This window comes from Muntiacus reevesi, chromosome 3 (genome assembly GCF_963930625.1).
Source record: "Muntiacus reevesi chromosome 3, mMunRee1.1, whole genome shotgun sequence".
Lineage (NCBI taxonomy): Eukaryota > Metazoa > Chordata > Mammalia > Artiodactyla > Cervidae > Muntiacus > Muntiacus reevesi.
In genome coordinates this window covers 259,620,019-259,646,036 of record NC_089251.1, presented here as the reverse complement: position 1 = coordinate 259,646,036, position 26,018 = coordinate 259,620,019, and the positions used below count along the sequence as shown (strand labels likewise).

Below are 26,018 nucleotides of genomic sequence, written 5' to 3'. Positions count from 1 at the left end.
ATTTCATAGAAAAATATGACTATTTGGAAACATGGTTTTTAAAGAGGTAATTAAGTTAAAATGACATCGTCAGTGTGGGCCCTAATCCAATGTGGTGGTGGTGGTGAAGTCGCTAACTCATGTCCAGCTCTTGCAGCCGCATGGACTGTAGCCTGCCAGGCTCCTCTGTCCATGGGATTTTCCAGGTAACAATACTGGAGTGGGTTGCCATTTCCTTCTCCAAGGGATCTTCCCGACCCAGGAATCGTACCCGGGTCTCCTGCGTTGCAAGCAGATTCTTTACCGACTGAGCTATGAGGGAAGCCCCTAATCCAATATGACTGGTGCTTTATAAAGAGATTAGAACGCAGACACAGAGGGGAGGCCACATAAAGACACAGGGAGAAAGTGACCACTACAAGCCAGTGGGAAAAGCTCCAGAGGAAACCAGTACTGCCCACACTTTGATTTATGACTTTAAGCCTCCAGAATTGTGAGAAAATAAATTTCTATTATTTCACCACTCATTCTGTGGCACTTTGTAATAGCAGTCCTAGCAAACTAATACAGATATATTATTAAAATTACAGTCACCAGTTTTCTATTTTTTTAATGTTACTGATCAGTAAATTTAAACTATGAATGTGTCTCACATTATATTTCTATTAGAAAGCAGTACCTGCAAGAGAGTGTATAGTAATTAAAAAAGTGAGTAATATGACCAGGGAAATAAAGGGCCATTTTAGAGAGAAGTAAATAAGCATGTTGGGGTAGGTAATTACAGAAATGAGAATACATAATAAAACTAGGAATACAGAAAGAAATGCCTAAGAGTAGGTAATGTCCTTGCCGAAACAAAAGTAGAACACAAAGGAAACAGATTCAAATAATGAAGAAGGGGAGGTGGAGAGAGGGAAGAAACTCAAATATTAAAGATATTCTTTCCCTCAAAGCAGTTTCCAAAGTTAACCCATTTGATAAGCTGCCTTTAAATTATATTGGTGTTAAAGAGACTGGTGATCCCAGTAAGCTAATGTCAACACTAATAAATAGTTTCCAAAAAATTCCAGAATTATAAACAGAAAATAATCATAACTCCTATATCAAAATGCATAATGTAAAAGTAACAATTAACTTTTCTAAAAACTGTAAAACTGAACAACAGATTGTAAGAGGCTCATATGTTCATTATTAAATTAATCAACGTTAAGACTGTGCATCCCCTAAAAATATAAATTGTAAAAAATATGAACTAATAACAAAGCAAGTTCTATACTAATGGGTAGTGGAAAGCAGCACCTATACTATTTACATGCAAAATGAAATATAAGATAGTTATATAAAGTAAATTATAAAATTAAAACCATAAAATATAGCTAACATATATAAAATATATTCCTTATAAAATTCTGTTGCTATATTTGATTTTATCAAAAGAATGATTTATATACTATATATGCATATGTGTGTATATACACTAGTTTTTAAAATATACATCAAAGATAACATAAACCCGTTTAGCAAAATACTAAAATACTATGTATTACTTGGCATTTTGTTGTTTTCCTTGAATTACTTTATTGTTTTATGTATTCAAAATGCGACCTTGTCTTCCTCTGCATGTAAGTTGAGTGGCTTTGAATGTCTCTTCCCCTCTGACTTCTCTGACTAAAAATGCAACATTATAGAAGCAATCCTTGTATGGCTGAGTCCCTTTGCTGTCCACCTGAAACTATCTCAATATTGCTAATCTGCTATGCTCTAATGCAAAAGTATTAAAAATATAAAATAAAAGCAATTCTTTATGCTATTTAAAAATACGAATTATAAGATTTTTTAAAAAGATTAAAGGATAAATTAATAAAGCACAGTACCTGTCGACTAACATTGGCTGGAGTAAATTGGTTAAGAATAGGTTGCAACCCTGTTGCATCAGCAGCTGTTCGATAATCCAACCAATATTCCATAAAAATAGTAATTGGAGTGAGTTTGTCTCTAAATTCAGATTCGTCCTAAAAATGGAAAAGCTTTGAGTTAATTACAACATCAACCTAATTAAGACATCAAGCTATCTGTAGAAATCCGTAAGCACACAATACAAAGCCAGCTGTATGCACCCCTCGATCCAATTCTACCAAAACTCTCTGTAATACTACACTTACATAAGAATAGGATATCCATAAAGAAGACTACCATTATCCATTGAGAATCCTTAACCAACTTTGTTTTGTAATGCAATATTTGATTCACACAAAAATATGAGACCTGTTAATAAAATGGGCACTCCAACACACACCCAATATAAATAATAACTAGGACATTACCTACATTGCTTAAGCTATCTACATGTTCTTTTCATCCCTTTGTCTGCCTTCCAGAGGTATTCATTCCATTAGCTTGCTCACAGTAGTTTTACTCTAGTTGTATATGTCTCTAAAACAGCATGTTCTTCGGATTGCTTTTCCTGTTTATTTTAAAATGAGACCATACATATTCTTCTGTTATTTGCTTCAACCCTTTTTTAGAAGATTCGTTCACATTGTTGCATGTAGCAAGGTTAATATTTATTGCTGAGTAACTGGAGTGGGTAGCTTTTCCCTTCTCAGGGGATCTTCCCAACCCAGGGATGGAACCCAGATGGCCCACATTGCAGGAGGACTCTTTACCAGCTGAGCCACAAGGGAAGCCCAAGAATACTGGAGTAGGTGGCCCATCCCTTCCCCAGGGGATCTTCCTGACCCAGGAATTGAACCAGGGTCTCCTGCATTGCAGGCAGATTTTTTACCAAGTGAGCTATCAGGGAAGCCCATATTGAGTAATACTTATAATAAATCCACAGTTTATCAATTCTTTTTTGGATTTCTTTGGGTTTTTGGTTTATTTTTGCTATTACAAAAAAAAAAAGTTATCGTTCTACACAGTGGAAAGGAGATTTGTCAGTTCTCTAAGATAATACCATATTATTTTCCAAAATCTTCACAGCATTTACACTGCCATCAACAACACATAAGAATTCTCATTAATGGAGAAGAAAATGGCAGCCCACTCCAATGTTTTTGCCTGGAGAATCCCAGGGACAGGAGCCTGGTGGGCTGCCGTCTATGGGGTTGCACAGAGTCGGACACGACTGACGTGACTTAGCAGCAGCAGCAGCATAGTCCAAAGAGATCAGGATTTGAAGCCAAACAAACCTAAGTTGGAATTCATATACATAATTTATAGCCCTCTAAAATAGAAATAAATGCATTTGACACCTGGCAAAAAAAAAAAGAATTCTCATTAATTCTCATCTGGAACAAGCAATAAGTACTGGTAGAGTTTGTCTGAGTGTAAAACGGTATTTCTTCATAGTTGAAGCTTGAGGTGTTTGTCTTGTTTGCAAATATCATGAACAGTTATTTTATCAAAAACCTTTCTTGCACTTCAAGTAAGATGGCCATGTTTTCAGTCTATTCATGTGTGAAGTTACACTTCTATACTTTTAATATTAACCCACTCTAGGATACATGCAAGTTGGTCTGTTTTTTAATCTTCTTTATAAACAGCTTGGATTGAGTTTGCTTATATTTGGTTAGTAATTTTACATCTATGTCTTTGTGTAAGACTCATGAATTCCTCTTGTTTATACTATCCTTGGCCAGTCTAGGTATCAATTACACTAGCTTCAGAGAATAAACTGGAAATACATCTTGTTTTTTCTACTCTTTCTAAGAGCTTAATATTGGAATGTCTCATTCCTGACAGCTTAAGATGATATTGCCTATAAAATTATTTAGGTCTTGTGATCTGCTTGTGTAAAGACTTTTAAACTGCCAGTTCAATTTTCAGAATGATTTATATGGTTAAGTGGATTGTTTGGGTTTTCTATTTCTTCAAGTAACAGTCGTGCTATGTTTTTCTAAGAATGTTTTTGTTTTCTTGGTACAAGGTTGTTCATAATATTCTATTATTTTAATTCCTCCATTATCTATGTGCCTGCGAGCAAAGCTGCTTTAGTCGTGTCTTGACTCTGAGACCCCACAGACTGTCCCCTCCAGACTCCTCTGTCCATGGGATTTCCCAGGCAAGAATACCGGAGTGGGTAGCCATTCTCTTCTCCTGGGCATCTTCCCAACCCTGGGATCGAACCCAGGGTCTCCTGAACTCCAGGCAGATTCTTTACTGCTGAGTCACCAGGAATGTCCTTTTTTAATTTTTAATTTTGTGGAGGTTTCTTGGGTTTATTTTCCCTTTATTTTTTCCCTCAAGCTTTCATTTAAATTAAACAGCATTTAAGGCTATATACATTTACCTTTACATTATGCTTTTAGGATATCCTACACATTTTTATATTTTGATATTTTCATTATAATTCACTTCTAAGTAAATTTCCAGTATGATCTTTTTTTTAATCCATAAGTTGCTTAAAATCACAATTCCTAATTCTCAATTTAAATTTGTTACTGATTTCTAAAAATTGCACTATAATCAAATAGCATATATTCTATGACTTCAATTTTCTCAAATTTGTTCAGACTTCTACATGTATATGGAGAACTTTTATATTCTCTAAATGTTGGATGCCAAGTTCTATATAGGTTTATAAAATAGAGTTTATTAATTATGTTGAGTCTTCTATATGTTTACTGATACTTTTGTCTTTTAAATCATATTTCACCCTTTATTTCTTTCAATATTTTATACACATTTATACTTTGTAACTGATAATTCTAAATCTCAAGTCTTTCCACGGGGTTGCAAAGAGTCGGACACGACTGAGTGACCTTCACTTCACTTTTCCAGGACTAAGATTTGTTTGCTGTGTCTGTTTCTTTAGTACTTTAGAAATGAATTCCTACTTGATTTGAACTTAGCCTGTGGGACCTGTACTAGATTCTTCCAGTGAAAACTTGCATTTACTCTTGCAAGAGTCAGGGTCATCTTTGTTTTGGGAACACTTTAGCCCTGTGGAAAAATCTAGACCTAATACAGGAGGTTCAGGTCAGACCCCTGGCTTGCAGCAGGCCCCAGGTGAGTCTGAACCCCCATACTGGTGTCGGCAAGTATTGCTCCCCCTCTGCCCCCTCTGCCCAGGTTCCAGCCCTCCCTCCCTAGCGACCCTGACTCACACTTGCTTACAACTCACAAGTCGGGTTTAACCAGTGAAGTTTTTTAATTGATTAACTGGGGAGGGGTGGATTTCTTTTACAGTCTTGAGAGTCCAGTAATACGTTTGTCATAATTTAATAAGGCCACGTGTGATATCCAGTCTGACAAGAGTAGATGTCCATTACTCAAGTCTGACTCTTTAAAAAGCCCCATTTCCTCACCTGCATTTTTCTGTTTTCTTATTTATTCACCATCAAAAAAATTTTACAGAAAGGAAAAGTCATGCAGATGGAAAAATAACACATAGAAAGATAAGGAACATAAAAGTATGTCTTACCCGCAGATATGCGATCAGCTCCTCACACTGCATCTGTCCCCCCCTTGAGATGGTCATGTTCTTGGAGTGACCCGGGGACCTGTTATGGAGAAAGAGTGCTCGTCGAATTGCTCCTTTCTGCTTGAGTTTATCCAAAAGAAGCTCCACCTGGAAGTCTATACAAACCAAAGGATTTATAACCAACATAATCTTTATGGACACCTACCTGTCCTAAATATCTCAAGTTTTCATGTAAAGAGAGACACACAGACATTTCTTAAGAAGTAACTTGCTTCTAATTCATTCTTAAAAAGTCTATACATTATAGTGAGACCACAACATATTAATTCTGAATAAATATTTCATAATTAACCCAACCATTCCCAACTTAATGTCATCTAATAATTCAGACATTAGATAATGATAAAACTAGCAGATAAAAGGGAATTTTTTTTTTCTTTTAACTTAAGCTGAGAGGAGGAAGTTCAGAAATGAAATATGTGAATAATTAAGACTCCCACCACTAATGCAGGTGGCAGCACTCTTGCTGATTCTAAGAAATGTTTACTAATAGGCACCCATACATTCACTACTGTGATGAATGAGCAGTTTGTATCAATTGCAACTCATACTTCTAATGAAGCTACCATATCAAACTATCAGGTAAATATGTCTCTCATGAAGCAAATGACCAAACAAAGCTAACTAGGTCAGGAATCATCTTAAAAAGAATGTTCCCATGGAAGAATCAAGCACAGCCAAGAATCAAGCACAGGTGCTAGATTACTAGCTTTTAAGATTCAGTTCTTCTTAGACAGTTTCTTCAAAGGAGATAAGAATGCAGATCTTTAAAACCACAAGTCTCCTTTCAAGTTCCTCTAAATGCTGGACTCCATAAGAAATCTGAGTGAAAACCCAGGATTATTTTGCTCCCAGTTCTGTTCCATCCACTCTTTGACAGACAGCAAGCACCTGCCTCTAGCCTCTTTAAACTGCCAATTCCTCTGCAAAATACTTGTCCAGGTATCCCTTAGTTCCTTCATTTCCTTCAGGTCTTTACTGAAAAATTACCTTCCTTGCTACCCTATGTGAACTTCAGACACAAACACATCTCCCAACAGACTCAGTCCTCTACTAAGAGCTTCAATTTCTTAGCATGAACACCAACAAATCTCCACAACAGTTACTGAACTCTCCTACCCTGCATTCAGAATCATATAAACAATTCTTGGAAAAAAAGAGTGAAACTAGTATTTTCTGTGTGGGTTAAATTTAGTGGTCAAAACTTTTTCTCCTTCTCTCTCTTTCTAAATCACCTCTACTCCTGAAATTACCACGGTTTCTCCAACATGTAAAATATAAACTTCTCAGTAGGTAACTGACTTTATAAACAATGATATTCATTTTTCCTGAAGTTCATTTGTCTCACATTGGTAACTAACTTTCTCAAGGCCGTATTTATCACTAATTTTTCAGAATGCCAATAAATAAATGTATTATCTCTGAACTGGCTTAAGAGTTGCCAAACAAAATAATTATGTTGTAATTTTAAATGTCTTTAACATAAACATTCAAATAAAAAAAAAATAACAACTCTCTGAATAGTTATTCAAATATCCTAAAATGTTTTTTAAGTGCTGCATATGCAGCACCATTATATATAATTTTTCCATAGAACACTTACCAAGTTTCCTAGGAAGTGCTCCTTTGCCATCTGCCTTTAAGCAGAACCTGACGTTAAAACTGTAAAAAAATAAAACACACACACAAATCCCATAATCCAGTTTAAACATTTTTTAATATCACCCAAATCTCACATTTCTTCTTTTTTAAATCTCACATTTCTAATACTGAGTTTACACTGGGAAGCCTTGTATCTTTCTTTACATCTTAATATTATTTTTAATAGACTATACATCTTACTATTATTTTTATATATTAAACTAGACAGAATATTCTAACTCATTCTTCAGTAACTTAGGCACATTTCCTTTCACAATACTTTAATGAGACAAAAAAGAAAAAAAAAATTCCTAACCTCCTCTCAAGTTTATAGAACCTCTTCAATAAATCTAAATGAGGAAAATGACAGTCCAGATTTAAAATAAATATCTCACTTATTTAAAAGTCCCACAAAGCTCCCTTTAATTAGTAAGCTCCTCTAGAACAGTATTTGTCACAGTTTATTACTAGGTCATGACATCACTTTACTGGGTTGTGGCCAGCATCTTAAAAAAAAACAAATATATGTATAAAATTGACTTAAGTATCAAGGATAAGATTTCATGAAACTTAAGTTTTAAAAACCTATGTTTACTGGATTATGATGTAAAATGTGTTTCATCCTATAATCAAAAACATATGAAAGCTACTGCTCTAGTTAATGTATTCAAAGCCTTCACACTGTTACCAAAATAAGCAAAAATCTTGAAAATGTCACTGCCAAACAATGAAACCAAAGACCTAATATTACTGAACTTTTAATGCACTCTGATGAAAGAAATAAAATTTTTATTGTGTACATGTTTATTTGTTTAATATATATATTATAAAAACTTTTGAAAAATGATTTTAATAACAATAAATACTTCAAAAAGAAAATCAGGAAAAATATCTTTCCATTAGATCATTTGAAGTAAAATTTTCCCAGCTTTCAATCATTCTACCCTTCATATATAAGTTCTCTTTGATTTTTCTGTGTAAGTAAGAAGCATGAACATTGTTTCCCAAAGTTAGGTATTTACAGTCATGGATCAGGACTTTTCATTATTAATTTTATATTTATGTTGACATGTATGAGAAAGACTGGTTTCTCTATTTTATATTAATATCTTTTAAAGTAAAACATGAGTCAGTTTAAAGAAAAAAAACTTAAGAAAATTATAAATACAAATAGAATAAAAAATAGCAAAAAAAATCATGAAAAAAGAAAATCACATGATACAGTGAAAAGTAATAAAAAATGGAAACTTGAGAAATAGAGAAGAATTTCAGACATTAAGCTTACAGAAAAAGTTACATTTTTCTTCAGAAATTAGTAAAAGAAGAAACAGAAAACCAATACCTTCAAGCAAAATAATTCTTTTCATACAATTAGTCATAGATATTAAATCTGAAAAACATCATTAGTTTTTAAAAATCAAAATCAAAATGCTCACTGGCTTTTTTATTTTTGATATATTCATTTTTCAAAAATTAGTTTTATACTAGTTTATAGAATATTTCTAGAGGCTTATATGTACCCTCTTTGGAACAATATTTCTAAATTCAATCTATGACAAGAAAATAGAGTATATCCATAGAAACTGTTTGAGTAATATTTCAGCCCACTCCCCCATTTTCAATTAATTTTATAATGATTGAACCAATAATTATAATAATAACTATTATTAAACAAACACCCTTACCAGGAAACTTTGAGATCTGTCCCAGGCAGAGAGCAGGTTTTATTTTCTTGATTTAAAATGCTAGGGTACACTTCAAGACCAGCATTTACAGTGATAACTGGTCTGGCCCTGGTTTTAAAAAAAAGAAAAAAGTTATTTAAAATGTTACACTGATCTAAGTACTTTAGGTTCACATTCATGGTGTATACAGAGCAATGTTCACTAAAGCAGTGTTTGTAATAGCAAAAAGAATAGAAACAATCTAAACTTAGAAAGACCAAATATCCCAGTTTGCCCCAGACTGTCTTGATTTTATCAGTGAAAGTTCCATGACCTGGTAAAGCCCCCTCAATTCCAGGCAAAGCAGGACCACTGGTCACAACCTATCTGAACACAGCCCATTAAAGCACGATGGTTAAACAGGTCGGGGGAAAGCTACCTAACGCAGCTGCAATACAAGAGGGAGATGAGTGCTGTAAAGCCATCTGCACTAATATGGGATGAGATTACCCAGGAGAGAATTTTAGTATGACAGGTAAAAAAAAAAAAAAGACATGTAAAAAGGATGCATGCACAACACATACACACACACAATTTTGCAATGCACAGAATGTTTCTGGTAGGATGTACTAACAAACTAGTAACTGGTGTGTGAGAGGAAGTATGTATTTTTTTTATTGTATGCCCTTTTTATATGCTTGAAATTTTACCACATGCCTGTATTACTTTGTTAATAGCAATTTTTTAAACTAAACAATAAATTAAAATAAATAGAGTTTTCCAAAGTTAGATGTACATGCTTATGCTCTGTAAAAAATAGAGCAGGCTCAGGTCAGCGTGCTTGTTCCAGTCATGACAAGTCCTAGACTCTGCGGCCACAGGCTGCTCTGAGAGGCACAATCGAGTTGACCTACACTGCACAAGAGGGTTACTTTTCCTGCCATGTATGAGCACAGTCCATAGGAGCGTCAACATCCTAATCTACTTGCGATGCCAGATGATACTGTAAGGCAATGGGAACTGATGAAACACAGAGAATTACGGGAAATATGTATGACGCTGGGAACTAGAGATATGTAGATTTACACATACTACTCTGATAAAAACATTTATTTTGGGAGTCATTACATACATTACATACATTCTCAGAATACTGTGGCACAAATACCAAGATAATTTCTCATCTCTTAGAGAAAAATGTAACTTTTATACTTTTAAATGTAACTCATATACTTTTAAAATCACAAAATCTAAAACATAGGAGAACATCTTTGAACAAATTTAAAGAACAAAGATGGAAAATTCTGAATGCTTTTCTAAAAAAAAAAAAAAATCTACTGCTTTCTCTATTCTGGGGATCTCCTTGTGTCACTACTCCTTGCCTGAAGTGAATCTTGAATAGAAAGAACAAATCTTATCATTACTTTAGGAAAATTAAAATGAAATTTAAGCACTGGTACTTAACTATAAAACTTTCATATAATTCATAATACTCCTGTATTATCAGATATGGAAAGTCTTACCTGTATAATACAGCTCTATCTACACCAAAAGCTCCTACAATTAAGTCTTAAAAGAGAATAGAAAAACTGTGTTAATAATAATAGTTTTTTAAAATTCACATACGATTCTATAAAGTCCTCCATGTACATAATAAAGATTAGATTTAGACATAGACTCAAACTTCTTCATCAGTGATTTTAAAACAACATCTAAAAGGTTAAAATTTAAATGAAAACTTTACATTATTATCAATGACAAACACTTTCATAACACTAATTTTTCCATCCATCCAGGTAGATAAGAATTGAATGGATACTGAGTAAAAATCAATACCAATGAGGAAAGATAAAGCACCCGAACGTACATTCCCAAAGGTAAACACTTTATAGATGCCTATGGCTTTTTTTAATTCAGTTGTTTTTTTAAATTTATTTCTTTTTAATTGAAGGATAACTTATAATGTTGTGTTGGTTTCTGCCATACATCAACATGAATCAGCCATAGAGATACATTTGCCGGTGGACTTTTAAATTTCTATTTTTTGAAATAAAAAATTTTTGAATTTTGTGTTTTGAAACAAAAAAAATTTTTTTCTTTCTGTTTTTGAAACAAAATAAAACCAAAATACAAACACAGTTGACTCTTGAACAACATGGGTTTGAATTGCGCAAATCTACTTATATACGGATTTTTTTTCCCCACAGAAAATACCATAGCACTACACAACCTGAGGTTGGTTCACAACCAGAACTGTTGATACAGAGGTCGACTGTAGTTAGTTATATATGAACTTTTGACTGTGCAGAGGGTCAGCACCCTTAATACACTGTCCAAGGATCAACTGTACCTAGAATCCTTAGAATGACAGCAGATAGCATCCAAACCCAAGAACAGAACGCATTAGTCTTCACACGTAGCTATTACCACTGGTTCACAGTCAGGAGAAATGAAATCAGAACTCTGTCTCACAGTATATGCGTGCGTGTGTGCTAAGTCACTTCAGTTGGTTCTGGCTTTGTGATCCCATGGACTACAGCCCAATAGGCTTACCCAAGCTTAATTTGGCAAAGCTCATTCTAAGCAGAAAAGTACATGAGAAACCATAAAGACAGATACAATGGATCACAACAAAATTAGGAACTTTTTTATGCCCCAAAAGAAAACATGACCGGAAACAGAGTTATCTGTGCTTTGTATTTGTTATGACAACTGTGCCGTCCGTGAACAGTGGCAGGGGCTTGAACAGCAGTTGAAATACTGAATTAAACTGATTTATAACATAAAATCAAGACAGCAGTAATTAATACTAGGTTGGTGCAAAAGTAATTGTGGTTTTACAATGCTGACCTTTGCCATTTGATATTGGAATACATACTTAAACAAATGAAGTTATGTTATACATCATTTCAATGTGCATTTCTCACTTTACATTTTTTTTGCTAATGACTTAATACTTGCTGTATATTTTATATTTATTTTAGACTATGGAAATGATGTTAGACAAAAAGTAAAACTGAGTGACTTTCTTATTCAAGTTCCAAGTGGGTCAGAGACAACAGCGGAGACAACTCACAACATCAACAACGCATTTGGAAGGAACTGATGATGGACATACAGACTGTTGGTAGTTCAAGAAGTTTTGCAAATGAGATGACAGCCCTGAAGATGAGAAGCACAGTGGCCGGCCATGGACAACAACCAACTGAAAGGATCATCAAAACCGATCTTCTTACAACTACACAAGAAGTTGAGAAAATCAACGCTGACCATTCTATACTTGTCTGGCATTTGAAGCAATTTGGAAACGTGAAAAACCTAGATAAGTAGGTGCCTCGTGTGCTGACAGAAATTCAAAATAATAGTCCTTTTGAAGTGTCATCTTCTCTTATTCTATGCAACAACAATGAACCATTTCTCAATCACACTGTGACCTGTGATGAAAAGTGGATTTTATACAAAAATGGTGACGACCAGCTCAGTGGTTAGACTAAGAAGAAACTCCAAATCACTTTCCAAAGCCAAATTTGCACCAAAAAAGGTCATGGTCACTATTTGGTGGTCTGCTGCTGGTCTGATCCATTATAGCTTTCTAAATCCCAGTGAAACCATTACATCTGAGAAGTACGCTCAGCAAATCGATGAGATATATGGAGAACTACATCACTTGCAGCAGGCATTGCTCAACAGAACGGGCCGAATTCTTCTTCACAGCAACCCCTGACTGTATGTTGCACAATCAACGCTTCTAGAGTTGAACAAATCAGGTTACAAGTGTTCCCTCATCTTCCATATTCACCTGACCTCTCACCAACTGACTACTTCTTCAAGCATCTTGACTACTTAATGCAGTGAAAATGCTTCCACAACCAGCAGGAGGCAGAAAATGCTTTCTGAGAAGTTCATCAAATCCTGAAGCACAGATTTTTACACTACAGGATCAAACAAACTTATTTCTCACTGGCAAAAATTTGTTTATTATAATGGTTCCTATTTCAATTAACAAAGATGTGTTTGAGCCTAGTTATAATGATTTAAAGTCCACGGTCTGAAACGGCAATTACATTTGCACCAACCTAATATTACTGGCTGTTAGGACTGAAAAATCTAAGATGCTCTATTTATTTCTAAGAAGCACCTGGATATCCATTCTTGTCTATATCCGTGGCTCCTTTCATGGAATAGCCGAAGCTTGGTGGCATGCTCCGAGCTGCCCACTTCCCTTCCAGGATCTGAGATGGTACTGCATTCAAGCCTGTGGGTCTTCCATTGAAAATATAAACAATTCCTTTTTTATCTTCACCCCCATATGGAGCAGCAATTGCAATATCTGAGGGGGAAAAGGAAGAGAGGGAGAGTAAGGAGGGGGGAAAGGGTGGGGGGAAGGTGAAGAAATGAGAGTGGGAGGGAGGAGGGAACAGATGGAGAAAATAAGTCATAGTGCTCATCATTATTTCTGTGGAGAAGATCCTAACATCTTTAGAATCCATGTATTGATACCATGATAAATATCGATTCAAAGTTCAGTAGTGTACTCTTAACTCAAAAGCAAAAATCAAATTCAGGGAGATTCAAGCAAACAGTATGGAAATGACATTAACTTGGAGCCATACATTCTGGGTCTGACCTTGGACAAATCACTTAACCATTCTTGACCTCAAATGACTCATCCTTAAAACAGAAAGGAGGGGACATGTCAAAATATTCATCTAAGGTTCATTCTAGCTCTCAAAATTCTAGTCAACTTAATTGGGCATGGTTTGGGGGGGTTTTTTTGTTTTGCTCTTTGAGAAGTCAATCTGGTTCAGAGACTTGAACACTATGATTTCATCTCTATCTTAATCAATTTATACCGAAATTTTTAAAAAGCTTGAAATTCTTAAAAAGAAAAAAAACAACCAAATGGTCACTATAACCTTTCCTAACTCCAGATATATTATGAATACTATGTCCACTTCCTTCTATCTTTGCTGGCCCCACGCTGGACAAGCCATTGTCATCCTCTGCCTGGACCCCTAAAGGAGTCTAAGTGCCTCCCACTTCTACTCTTGCCCCTATAATCCATTCTCCTCAAGACTGCCAAATGTTAATATCATGTCACCTTCCTGCTTAAAAATCCTTCAATTATTTCCCAAAGCATTCAAATGCCACCTAGTTTGTCCATTCATCACCCCACCTCTAACCCAAGCCCAAATCTTCATACCAGTCCTTGCCTTTTCTGTTTCTTAAACTCACCAGGTTAGCCCCCATCTCTGGATTTGTCCTTGCTGTGCCCTCTGCCTTATAGGCTCTTGCTCCACAGCTTTTCAAGCTTTGCTCCCACTGTTTGTCCAAATTGTCAGAGAGCTCCTCCCTGGCCCTTCTGTGGAGTAACACCCTCTCCTTCCTCTATCTAGGCACTCTCTACCACATCACCTTGCCTTTTGTTTGTCTAAACCCACAGCCTTTATCACTACCTGAATTTCCCCTTTATGTGTTTACTCTATTGCTCCTCTACAAAACATAAATTTCCTAAGAACAAAGATGTGTTCATCTTGCTTAGAACAGCCCCTAAAGACCAGCCATTTCAAACTGCCTCAACTTTCTTAATATACCTAAAGTGGCTTCACCCCCCTCAATGTAACATCCCGAGACATCAAAGAAACCTCATCCCTCATTTTTTAAGACGGTTATACCCAGGAATATCTCAAACACTGTGATGACTACTTTCTAGTGTTTACTTGTTCACATTAAACTTGCTCCTACTGATGCTAAATTCCTTAAGGACATGGACGGGCTCTAATTCATCCTCTCAATTTTTAGCACTTAGAACAGTGCTTAGCCTGCAGTAAGCACCAACTAAGCATTTGTTATCCTTAAAAAAAAGTAGTGCTTAAATTACGTAAGAGTTCTTCTCAATCCTTCTTTAAGTTTTAAAAGATAAATATAACTTCTAAATTGAAGTATGCACTAAGAAAGTTTTTTTTTCAGAAGATGGCTCTACTGTTGAGAGATGGTTTTAAAAAATTCTCCTTACCTTTCCTAAACCTTTTGTTATTTTGTATATCCTAATCATATCTTCTCTTGGCTGGTATCTGTCTAGTCTGGAGAGCCCTCCTCTTTCATGTAATCAATCTATTCCTTTGATCATTTTAGCTTCTTTTTCTGTGTTTTTCCCCCTCTGCCTTTCTGGAGAAGTATTGACAAAAACTCCACGTAATTGTGGAACATAATTTTATCATTTTGTTTTCAGTATCCCTCTTGATCATACCTAGGGTTTCCCCAGTGGGTGTTAAGTGGAAAGGGAGGAAAAGAGGAGCAAAGACATAAAAAAGGGTCAATGACATCAGGTCTGAATAAGGAAAAGATCCAGGTTGTAACTAATACAAACATACACCTACAGACTATATGGGACAATAAGACCTCAGGAGACACTTGGGAGCAAAAAAAAAAAATCATCTGCAATGGTATCTAGTTCTAAAAGTAAAATCTCTTTGTAAAACTGTTATAAAACTTTGATATTTTTTAGCTATCACTGCTTATAATTTTTGTGTTCACAGTACATTTTAATAGGAATAGGGAAAGCAGGATGAGATGCTATCTGGATTATGATATTAAAGAAACGTTCTTTAAAGTGGCTGGAATATTCTCAAAACAAGGTGAAGACAAACATGTCCAGGATTTCCCAAAATGCCTGGAGACAGGCCATCCACAGCAAAGAACCTGTTAAGTGTACTCAAGGTGGAACTTCGGATCTGGCCCTGTTTTCTAGGTTGTTTTTGTTACCAAAAAGTAATGACTTGATCTGTCCTATAGTATTCTTCTCAAGTTCTATATTGAATTTTATCCTAGAATCCCATTTATGTTCTCCAGGTGGTAAAAAATAACCTTTAAGACTATTTTAGGAAGCAAAATGTCCCCTTGAGTGGTTTTTCCACTAACAATGAAAACTTCTAGGGTGAGAGATGACACTTTCAGCGCATGACCTAACACTACCCACGTGGCAGGAATGGTCTTGAGGCCAAACAAACATTTTCCTTTCCTACTACTAATTGGGAGATTTGAGAGTCATCTGTCTTTTTGAGGTTTTCATCTTAATTTATAACTTTCTTGTCATTTTCGGGGTGATATCCCTATGTACTGCTGATTATACAAACAAACCCATAGTTCAACTCTCCATTTTGTGACCTCTAGGAAGATTGTAGTATCATTCCTTTTTTAAATAGTCTTGGTAATTTGTAATTTACATTTCACTCTATAGCAGAAGCCAACTTTGATTTTTAAAGGTACCTACAGCTATTAATTAAATTATTAAGTGGGTCTGTTATAAAAGTGAACATATACCTTTTTATCTGTCCCTGTGAAGGGAGATATTACCTCCCTCAGAATATTCTGGATAGCCACAACAAAATTATGACTTTAAAAATATCAGTATCAAATCAAACCTTTGAAGGAGGCATTAGGGTCAGCACTGCCTTGACAAGAGGCCTGGGAGCATTTCTTACACCTGTATCCGAATGGACAGCAGAGGGCACTGCTGCTAAGCAGGACACAGGCACAAAAAATCACCAGCTCACACTGGGCTCCCTGGGAATGCAAGTGCCTGTCAAAAATTAACCACTCTGACGCTCTAATTTGAGCTGCATGTATAATAACCCGTGAGAGTCAACTTTGGAAAATTCCCTCTGATTTTTAAGGGAAATGAACAACCTGCCGTTGAACCTACTGTGTCACTCAGATCCTTCCTTCCAGGAAGGAAGTTTGCTCGTGTGAGCTTCTATAAATAGGGTATAGGACTTTTTCAGGTGGCCGCAGAAAGTCAGGGACCTTCGGCTCTTTACACTCCTTACCGTTGAAGCCATCTTGGTCTAGATCTCCCAAAGGGGCTATGGCACTGCCAAACCTTGCAAAGACCTCAAAACCATTCAGCTTGATGGTCTGGAAGTCTCCCGAAGCTTTCTGCAGAGACACCGAGACCTGCCCCACCTCCTGGAGTTTGCCATCAGAACCACGATCCATGAAGAGAGGTGCGCCGATAAACACATCTGCGTAACTGAAAGAACAGAATTGTTTTCATGAAGAGCAAGACCAAATGCCATGTGACTATTCATAATCATGTTCTTTCTTAGTTGAAACTCAAGTTTTCCTCTTTCTACATCTCTTAAGGCCACATTTGAAATGACCATTTCTCATTCAAACCTTCCTTCAGTTCTTTTAAGAAACTATGAGTAATTCATAAGATTATTTTATTCCTTCATACTATAAAAGCTAGTGAAAGGAATTATTAACAACATAAAGGTTTTCCAGTATTCGTGATTAAGGGTGCATCAAATTGGTTCCTTAAACAGGAGGATTAGCGGGAAGGAGACAAACAGAAGGAAAAATGTTTAGTTTTAGTAAAGCATTCATAAACATGAGAAGAAAACTGTTTCTGGAAACATTTTTTAAAACTTACTCATCCCCATTAATGTCAGTGGCAGCGACAGAAAATCCAAAATATGCAGCCATCTGGATAATGAGATGAAAATGAAATGTTTACATTTCATCCAACTAATTTAGAAAATTATTATTTGTTGTGTATTTACCAAATAGAAAGGATTACTTTTTTCTCTGCATATAGTGCTTCAATCTAAGTTTCTTCTTTTGTTTATTCTACCAAAACAATGACCGTCAGTCAGTTAATGAGGTTTGTATACTTTCCTAGATGACTGGCAAGACAGCAATGTGTCTTGCAAGACATTTCAGGGTCTTCAGCACACGCCATTTACAAGTCCAAGTACAATCAAGGCTCCTCCTGAGGTCTCACCTCCTATCTCCTGTCCTCTCTACTTATCCAAAGACACCAGACACATTACCAGAAAGACAGACAAGACATGTCAACTGAACACAAGAAGTTACAAATGATGCCAATGCAGTAAAAATAATAAATACTAATTTTTGGTAGGTCATAAATGGTTCTTCCTATGTGAAACCACTACAACTCTAAAGAAATTACTGTTTGAAAAGATACAGAATGGAGTTCCTTTTTGTTTCACATCTCAATCAATTACGTGCCAGTGGTTTTGCTTTTAAATTGCACATAGTACAAATGTGCTTGGGTTTATCATGGGCTTGTTTTGCAGAGAAGGAATGTCCTCTCCTCACCACAGGAGACTGCTGGCCATCACAGACAGAGCAGTCTGGCTGGAAATACATGTGAAAAAGGAAAGTTCTAAAGAGATTCCAACATACAAAACAAAACTAGGAGTGGGGACAGATTAAAGATGAACTACAGTGAAGGATGAGTCAACAAACCAAAAAAAGTAAAGTTAGTAAATCTTCCAAAATTCGATTAGCTGAGCCATCAGGAGGGAATGATATGGGAGATTCCCAGGTTAATCTATTTTGAATTTATACAATGTAACTGAGAAAATGAAAGACAAAGTCTGTGTTGAATCACAAGGTCAGAACACGTGTAATAAAGTGCTGGCTGGAATTTAACAGAATACTACCCTTGGATCTTGGTCTCTCAGGGTACTGGGCCTGAAACTGCAAAGAAAGCATGTCATTGACTGAGAAAAGTCTTGTGCTGTGTTATTATCACTGAAGTGTTTCCCTTGCATTTTCACCACATCCCCATAAGGCAGCTACCAGGATGCCTGCTTTTATACGTAAGCCATCAGATTGACAATGGTAAACACCGTATCCAATGCAGTAAGACTGAGTGGTGAGAGCCCAGGTCAGTCCTAATGCAAACCCCGCTTTCCTCCACAGAAGAGCTGAGGACAAAGAGAAGGCATCAAGGACCGAGTACTAGACCCAGAGACACACATGGGCATCCGACGGAGAAGCTGCTTGAGGACAAAACACAACAGCACAAAGGGATAGCCACCCCTGCCACAGCCGACACAGCTGACAACTGCACATGTCAACCCTGACAGCCACACAAACGGGACGCTAGTGGGGACCTCGAGTCTAGTTTCCCATCCCATCAATCCTCGTGCAAAGCCAAACAGTCTCAACTGAACAAGAAGTGGACTTAAATCCTAGATGTGCAAACTAGGAGATGCTTTTTTCTACTACTGATTAAGTTTTCCTTTATCATTACAGGTACACCTCGGAGATGCTGCACGTTCAGTTCCAGACCACATCACCGCAACAAACTGAACAGCCCAGAAAATTTGAGTCACACAAATTTTCTGGTTTCCCGTACATATAACATTTATACTTTAGTCTATAAGTGTGCAATATCATTATGTCTAAGAAAACAATGTATGTATCTTCATTTTAAAATACTTTATCACTAAAAAATACTATCCATCATCTGACAACTCAGGGTTGCCACAAACTTTCAATTTGTAAAAAAACAACCAGAATCTACGAAATGTATTAATAATGAAATGCGGGAAAACATGGTACACCTATACTAACTTTCCATTTCATTCTTTGAGACATACAATAATACAGAATATTGTAAAATGCCTATAATTATAGAGAATGTCTAGTACTTAATAGTACTAATTAGTAACTTAAGAATGTTGTATTTCATGTAGTACAAATGAAGTTTACTTGTAATATCTATAGTAAACACATCTTGGCCGTGCTTTGTTTTACATCTAATAAAATTAAAAGGTCATTCTTTAGATAGATCATTCTTTAAAAAAAAAAGCATAGATCATTCTTTAAAAGAGAATTTAATGCTATTAGCAAATAAAAAGGAAATTTTTTAGTTTTGTATGTGTTCAATTGAATTTTGTATTTCCTTTTTAAAAAAGCTATTACTGCAATTACAAAAGGCTTTGCTTAAATAAATTACTCTGGTTAAAACAACGGTGAAATATTTAAAGCCTATTTTATATCTATAATATCCACTATTAAACCAAGTTACTATATATTGAATGTTAAACCACCAGAATATTACCAAGAAAAGTTGTTAAAGATAGTAGAAAGTGTTGGTGTCAAAATGTTAAGTGAAAAAAAAAAACCCACAACACTTCAAAAGCATACCTGTTCACCAGTAAAATTGTGTAAGGAAGACATGTTTTTCCCATCATAAATATAAACCTGTGCAAGAAAAACAAAAGCATATGAAATAAAGTAAAATACGAAATAACCCAGAGATTTTTTAGAAAACATCTTTTAAGTTTCCTACCATTCCCAAAGTTCTTGCTGCTCTTGGAACTCCTGAAACGAAGTCTGAAAAGAAAAAAATTACTTATTTTTAAGACCAATACTGGCAACTCCAACAGTAAGTGGCTATGTCAGACAGCTTTAAGTTCTGTTATTTCAGTAGACCCTAAGTATGAGACCTTTCTTTAAAAACTTGGGACTCCATAATAAATGACCCAAGCATTTTTTAACCACAAAATGAAAGCTTTACAAAATATGGAAAGATTCTTGAAGACTTCAAATAAATGTATGTGTGCCCTCAGGGTATTTATAATCTTGTGAAAGAGAGCAGACAAGAGAAAAGAGCTTAAGGATGAAGAAAAGCTGTACACACAGTGATAAAAAATAATCCAGAGCCAAGTGAAACAGGGCTGAGGCTGCAATGGTATAGAAACATGATCAAATCAGGCCAAGTCCAGGCTCCCAAGACTGAGCTCTGAAGACAGACAAAGAGAAGATGGGCTGTAGGCAGATTTCAGAAAGTCACAGATGATGCGTTCAAAGAAAGTAGAAACTATTAAACTGTGCCTCCCCAAGAGAACTGAATCCACCAAACGTAAGAAGGAAAGCGCTGAAGAAACAGCTGGAAGTGAGAGCAGACAGAGGTTGCTGAAGCTCTCAGGTCCCTTGGCTGGCTAAAAGAAGTTTGCCACGGACCAAGCTCAGCTTCAAAACTCTTTAACTGCTGACATTTTTCAGTGCCACCTGTTTCAAACGCTTAGCCTAAATTTTTAAAAGAGGATTAAATCTAGTTCAAGCGCATCGTACCATCTACGCCATCACCGTTGAAATCTCCGACAGCCACTGAGTAACCTAAAGAGGAACAAAGATAAAACACCATCAGGGCAGAACTGATTATCTTCAACTTATCTGCAGACTAAGCTTTCCTGGAAAATACCTTCAACTAATTCCTTTAATTATGTAATATTTTGTCCTCTAGGAGAAATGGGTTCATGTGTGTATGATAAATGAATCTTGAAGAAAATAATGATGCTAAATACTCAAACAGTATATCTCTGTTAGAAATATAAGACTATTTTATCAACTTCACAAAAGAGTCAGTTAAAAACAGGGCAAATTTGCAATTCGTCGTAAATTACAGGAGTAACAAACAACAGATTTTCTCAATCAGCAAAATACTATTTCTGTCATGTATACTTGGTTTAATGAATAAGAGAAACTTGGAACAAAAGTTAATAAATCCTAAACCAAAACTGTAGTTTAACATAGTGAATAGAAGTGCAAGAATCAGACTGCCTGGATTGGAATCCAAGAAAAGCAAAGTTATAAGTGAAGGACTTTAGGCAAAGACTTCAGACTTTATTTTGCCTGTCTGTGCCTCAGTATCTTTATCTATAAAATGGGAGTAATAACAGTACACTGTCACAGACTTGTGAGGATTAAATGAGTTATTACAGGTAAAGCTCTTAGAACAACATCCAGAATGCAGCAAGCACATCTTAAAGACTATCCATTATTATTATCACTGTGTAAATAATCATGCTCTTAAATTTCAGCTACTGAAATACAACATAATCTAGGTACTCGTAATAACAATTTGAAATTATATGTTCCTTGTATTTTAAGAAAATCTTAATCTATTTCACATAAAAGACTTTTCTACTGAAAGCATCATATGCAAATATAGGACAAATCTACCACAACACCAGAAAGTGAATCCATATTTCGATTTTACCTACCCAAATAACTGTCATCAAAAATAGCTTGTGCAGTCCGAGTTGCTAACTGGTTATTATACTTGATGCTGTAAACTTTGGGGTCATATTTAGATACAATTTCTGCTACTTGATCGGAAATGAGTTGACCTGAAAGAAATACATAAAATAAATTATAATTTAAAATGAGCTGCCCTGAAGACAATATATAAAATAAATGACAATTTTCTAGCAGAACTATATGATGCAGATGATGGATAGTACCTTCATGCAATAAAATAGATTAGATATAAATCTTTCTGCTTATTAGTCTTAAATAACTCTTCATGATCCTAAATCTGAAATTTGATTATTTTTAAGTCACAATTATTTCTATTCAAGGCTAGTACTTAACAAGTTAGTCTCTGCTAAAAAGCAAAAATTTATAAATGCAGAATTTAATTCACTAAAAAGTCAATGTTAAATAAATGGAATCATAAAATCAAGGATTGTTTCCCAACCAAATTTCAAATTAGAACTTGAAAAATCTACTGAAATTATTTTTACTTTCATAATAATTGGTTAAACTGTCTTTTCTTAATGAGCTATTTGGACACCTTTATGAAGCAGCCTGAAAGAGTGACTGCATTTTCTTCACAACCTTAAGTTATCACGTACACGAGGAAACCACACACCTACATAAAAATCAGACTGCCTCCTTGCCCCCAAGAAAGGCTGTTTGATTTATCAAATGCCATCTCCGTAACATATGGAAAACAATCTCTTCATTTCTGCTATTTCAGAAAGAAAATCGTTAACAGCTAAAGATATCAATCTAGCTCCGATTTTTCCAGTCACATAAGCTGAGTTTGTCGGGAAGAACACCTTCTGTCTGGGTCACTAATTTATTACCTTTGCCTACATGTATGCGTGCTTAGTCATGTCTTGACTCTTTGCAACCACATGGACTGTAGCCCACCAGACCCCTCTGTCCATGGGGTTTTCCAGGCAAGAACACTGGAGTGGGTTGCCATTTCCTTCTCCAGGGAATATTCTCAACCCAGGAATCGAACCCACATCTCCTGCATCTCCTGCATTGCAGGTGGATTCTTTACTGCTTGAGTCACTGGGGAATCCCATCATCTTGCCTAAATGGTATCAAACACATGAGGGATTCCTTAAATATTTCTTGAATCAAAGAACACAAGAAAATTTACCATGTCTTTGGAATAAAACATCATTATGATTTTCTCTATTCTTACAGAGACAATTCTGAGATCTATGGGAAAAGTCATCCTAACATCTTATGTATTCCCAGTGAAACATGCTGATTTTAATCTTATTAAAACAAAATATTCTCTGCCCAGTCACTGAGTTTCTAGTAACATATTATATACCATATAAAATAAATCAATAGTATCTGTATCTGTGCTAATTTATAATAAACAGGAATGCCTGCCTTGTGCAACACTCAAGTATTAAAAGAACAAGTAATTTAAATAAGTTCACAATTGTGTCTCTTAAAAAGGCAGAGTTAAAGAGTCCTGACCGAGAATCACAAAAGCCATCTTTGGTTCCCACACATGCCCATGAGACACTTCCCTCTCTTCTACTGAATGATACACCTAGCAGCAAAGAGGAAAAGAAATCCATGTCTTATACCTAACTAGAAAGCATTAATACATATTTTCTTACATACAATTAGAACTGCTATGTTCATTTTTATTGTAAGGCTACAAAACTCAAGTATAATTTTCCTACATCATTTCATCTTCCAATAGAGGTATAATTCATAGAAATTCATATTTGTCAGTTTTAGTTAATATGTCTCATACTGATCCTCTTTGCCTGATTTTTCTTTTTCTCCTTTGCCATCCCTTCCAATTTCTCACTTATTCCCACTTTTCATTCCTTATTTTCCTTCCACCTTGTTTTTCTTCAGCAAATCTCTTTCTTTAGTTCCCTTTCTATAAAGCAAAAGCACAGGTTTTCCTACAAGGAAACAAGTAAAAAAAGCACAATGCAGAATACAGAAGCAAAATTCAGAATCAGAAAGTACTTGCAAATCAATACAGTCAGAGATTTTCCAGGTCTTCCAAATACTGACAATGCTTGAATAATGAAATACCAATAAACAAAAAAGCCTTGATTTGGTAAATGGTACTTTTTAGCAGTTCCAAAGAAAGGCAATCCCAAAGAATGCTCAAACTACCGCACAATTGCACTCATCTCACATGCTAGTAAAGTAATGCTCAAAATTCTACAAGCCAGGCTTCAGCAATATGTGAACTGTGAACTTCCAGATGTTCAACCTGGTTTTAGAAAAGGCAGAGGAACCAGAGATCAAATTGTCAACATCCGCTGGATCATCGAAAAAGCAAGAGAGTTCCAGAGAAAACATCTATTTCTGTTTTACTGACTATGCCAAAGCCTTTGACTGTGTGGATCACAATAAACTGTGGAAAATTCTGAAAGAGATGGGCATACAAGACCACCTGACCTGCCTCTTGAGAAATCTGTATGCAGGTCAGGAAGCAACAGTTAGAACTGGACACGGAACAACAGACTGGTTCCAAATAGGAAAAGGAGTACGTCAAGGCTGTATATTGTCACCCTGCTTATTTAACCTATATGCAGAGTACATCATGAGAAATGCTGGGCTGGAAGAAGCACAAGCTGGAATCAAGATTGCCAGGAGAAATATCAGTAACCTCAGATATGCAGATGACACGACTCTTATGGCAGAAAGTGAAGAGGAACTAAAAAGTCTCTTGATGAAAGTGAAAGAAGAGAGTGAAAAAGCTGGCTTAAAGCTCAACATTCAGAAAACTAAGATCTTGGCATCTGGTCCCATCACTTCATGGCAAATAGATGCAGAAACAGTGGAAACAGTGTCAGACTTTATTTTGGGGGGCTCCAAAATCACTGCAGATGGTGATTGCAGCCATGAAATTAAAAGACGCTTACTGCTTGGAAGGAAAGTTATGACCAACCTAGATAGCATATTAAAAAGCAGAGACATTACTTTGCACACAAAGGTCCGTCTGGTCAAGGCTATGGTTTTTCCAGTGGTCGTGTATGGATGTGAGAGTTGGACTGTGAAGAAAGCTAATCACCAAAGAATTGATGCTTTTGAACTATGGTGTTGGAGAAACTCTTAAGAGTCCCTTGGACTGCAAGGAGATCCAACCAGTCCATCCTAAAGGAGATCAGTCCTGGATGTTCATTGGAAGGACTGATGCTGAAGCTGAAACTCCAATACTTTGGCCACCTCATGTGAAGAGTTGATTCATTGGAAAAGATCCTGATGCTGGGAGGGATTGGGGGCAGGAGGAGGAGGGGATGACAGAGGATGAGATGGCTGGATGGCATCACCGACTCGACGGACATGAGTTTGAGTAAACTCCGGGAGTTGGTGATGGACAGGGAGGCCTGGCGTGCTGCGGTTCATGGGATCGCAAAGAGTCAGACACTACTGAGTGACTGAACTGACTGGCTTTTAGCAGAAAATAAACATATGAATATACTGACTAAATAAATACTTATATTTCTAATGATAAATGAAACATAAATCAAATAAGCATATATAGTTACCAATTTTCAAACTGTAAGAAAATAATGATCTGTTATACATTTGTTCAAATGGTAATTCTATTAGTCCTCTGGAAATGACTAAAGAATGCAGATTTTTACTTCAATCATCAATGCCAATTTAATATATTCTTTTGATCTTACTTAATAAGATCCTCTATTTTTACAACTACCCAAATACAAAGAAATCATTCTTGATGTCAGTGATTAATGAGAAGATAACCACATCAATGTTCTACCTACAGCGCCTCATTCTTCCTAATGATTAATTATATCATTTCCTCTAAAGTGCAGAGATGAAGTATATAAGCAATAAAAATTAATTACTTTAAATTACTTTATAAGTTTACGTTATAATTTACTTTTAAAATATTTACTTTATTTTCTACTAGAAATGCATATGTTATATCTTTTACATATAGCTTATTATATATGATGTTATAGTCCTTTTTAAAAAAATTATATATAGATAGTGGTTACACATTTAAATTTAATTTTTTCATTTCTTTCTTTTAAATAATTTGAAAAGTCTCAAAGGTACACGATAAGCCAGATGAGTCTGAAATATAGTCATCATTGGGTAATTTTTAAAAGATTAACCTACCTTGCCAGTAAAAACTACCAGGACCGCCAAGAAGAACTCTGTCAGCCTAGATTAAATCAAACAGAAAGATATGTATTTTAAAACGGATAGCTTTAAAAACTGAGAGCAATGTAATAAACATAACAGCTACATATTCGTGCATATATGACATATATATGCATACACATTAAAGCAAACAAAATCATAAATCTTAAAGCCAGCTGACTCCGTAATTTTCACTGCACCTTTTCTAAAACACAATACAATAAATATCAAAAAGGAAGCCTACAATA

At 35.6% G+C, this 26,018-nt stretch overlaps 1 protein-coding gene across 2 annotated transcripts in view; it reads right to left on the bottom strand.

The window, feature by feature from the left end:
* Nucleotides 1-26,018, bottom strand: part of ITGAV (integrin subunit alpha V) — a 102,607-nt gene that overhangs the window by 21,037 nt on the left and 55,552 nt on the right. For both annotated transcript variants that reach the window (XM_065931895.1, XM_065931896.1), the window contains exons 6-18: nt 25,747-25,792; nt 21,597-21,722; nt 20,665-20,709; nt 19,880-19,923; nt 19,735-19,791; nt 17,204-17,256; nt 16,599-16,801; nt 12,908-13,099; nt 10,293-10,338; nt 8,791-8,898; nt 7,068-7,126; nt 5,405-5,559; nt 1,854-1,991 (exon numbers count right to left, since the gene is read on the bottom strand). In XM_065931895.1, coding sequence (XP_065787967.1) covers nt 1,854-1,991; nt 5,405-5,559; nt 7,068-7,126; nt 8,791-8,898; nt 10,293-10,338; nt 12,908-13,099; nt 16,599-16,801; nt 17,204-17,256; nt 19,735-19,791; nt 19,880-19,923; nt 20,665-20,709; nt 21,597-21,722; nt 25,747-25,792 — 1,272 coding nt within the window. The remainder of the gene's footprint in view (nt 1-1,853; nt 1,992-5,404; nt 5,560-7,067; nt 7,127-8,790; nt 8,899-10,292; nt 10,339-12,907; nt 13,100-16,598; nt 16,802-17,203; nt 17,257-19,734; nt 19,792-19,879; nt 19,924-20,664; nt 20,710-21,596; nt 21,723-25,746; nt 25,793-26,018) is intronic.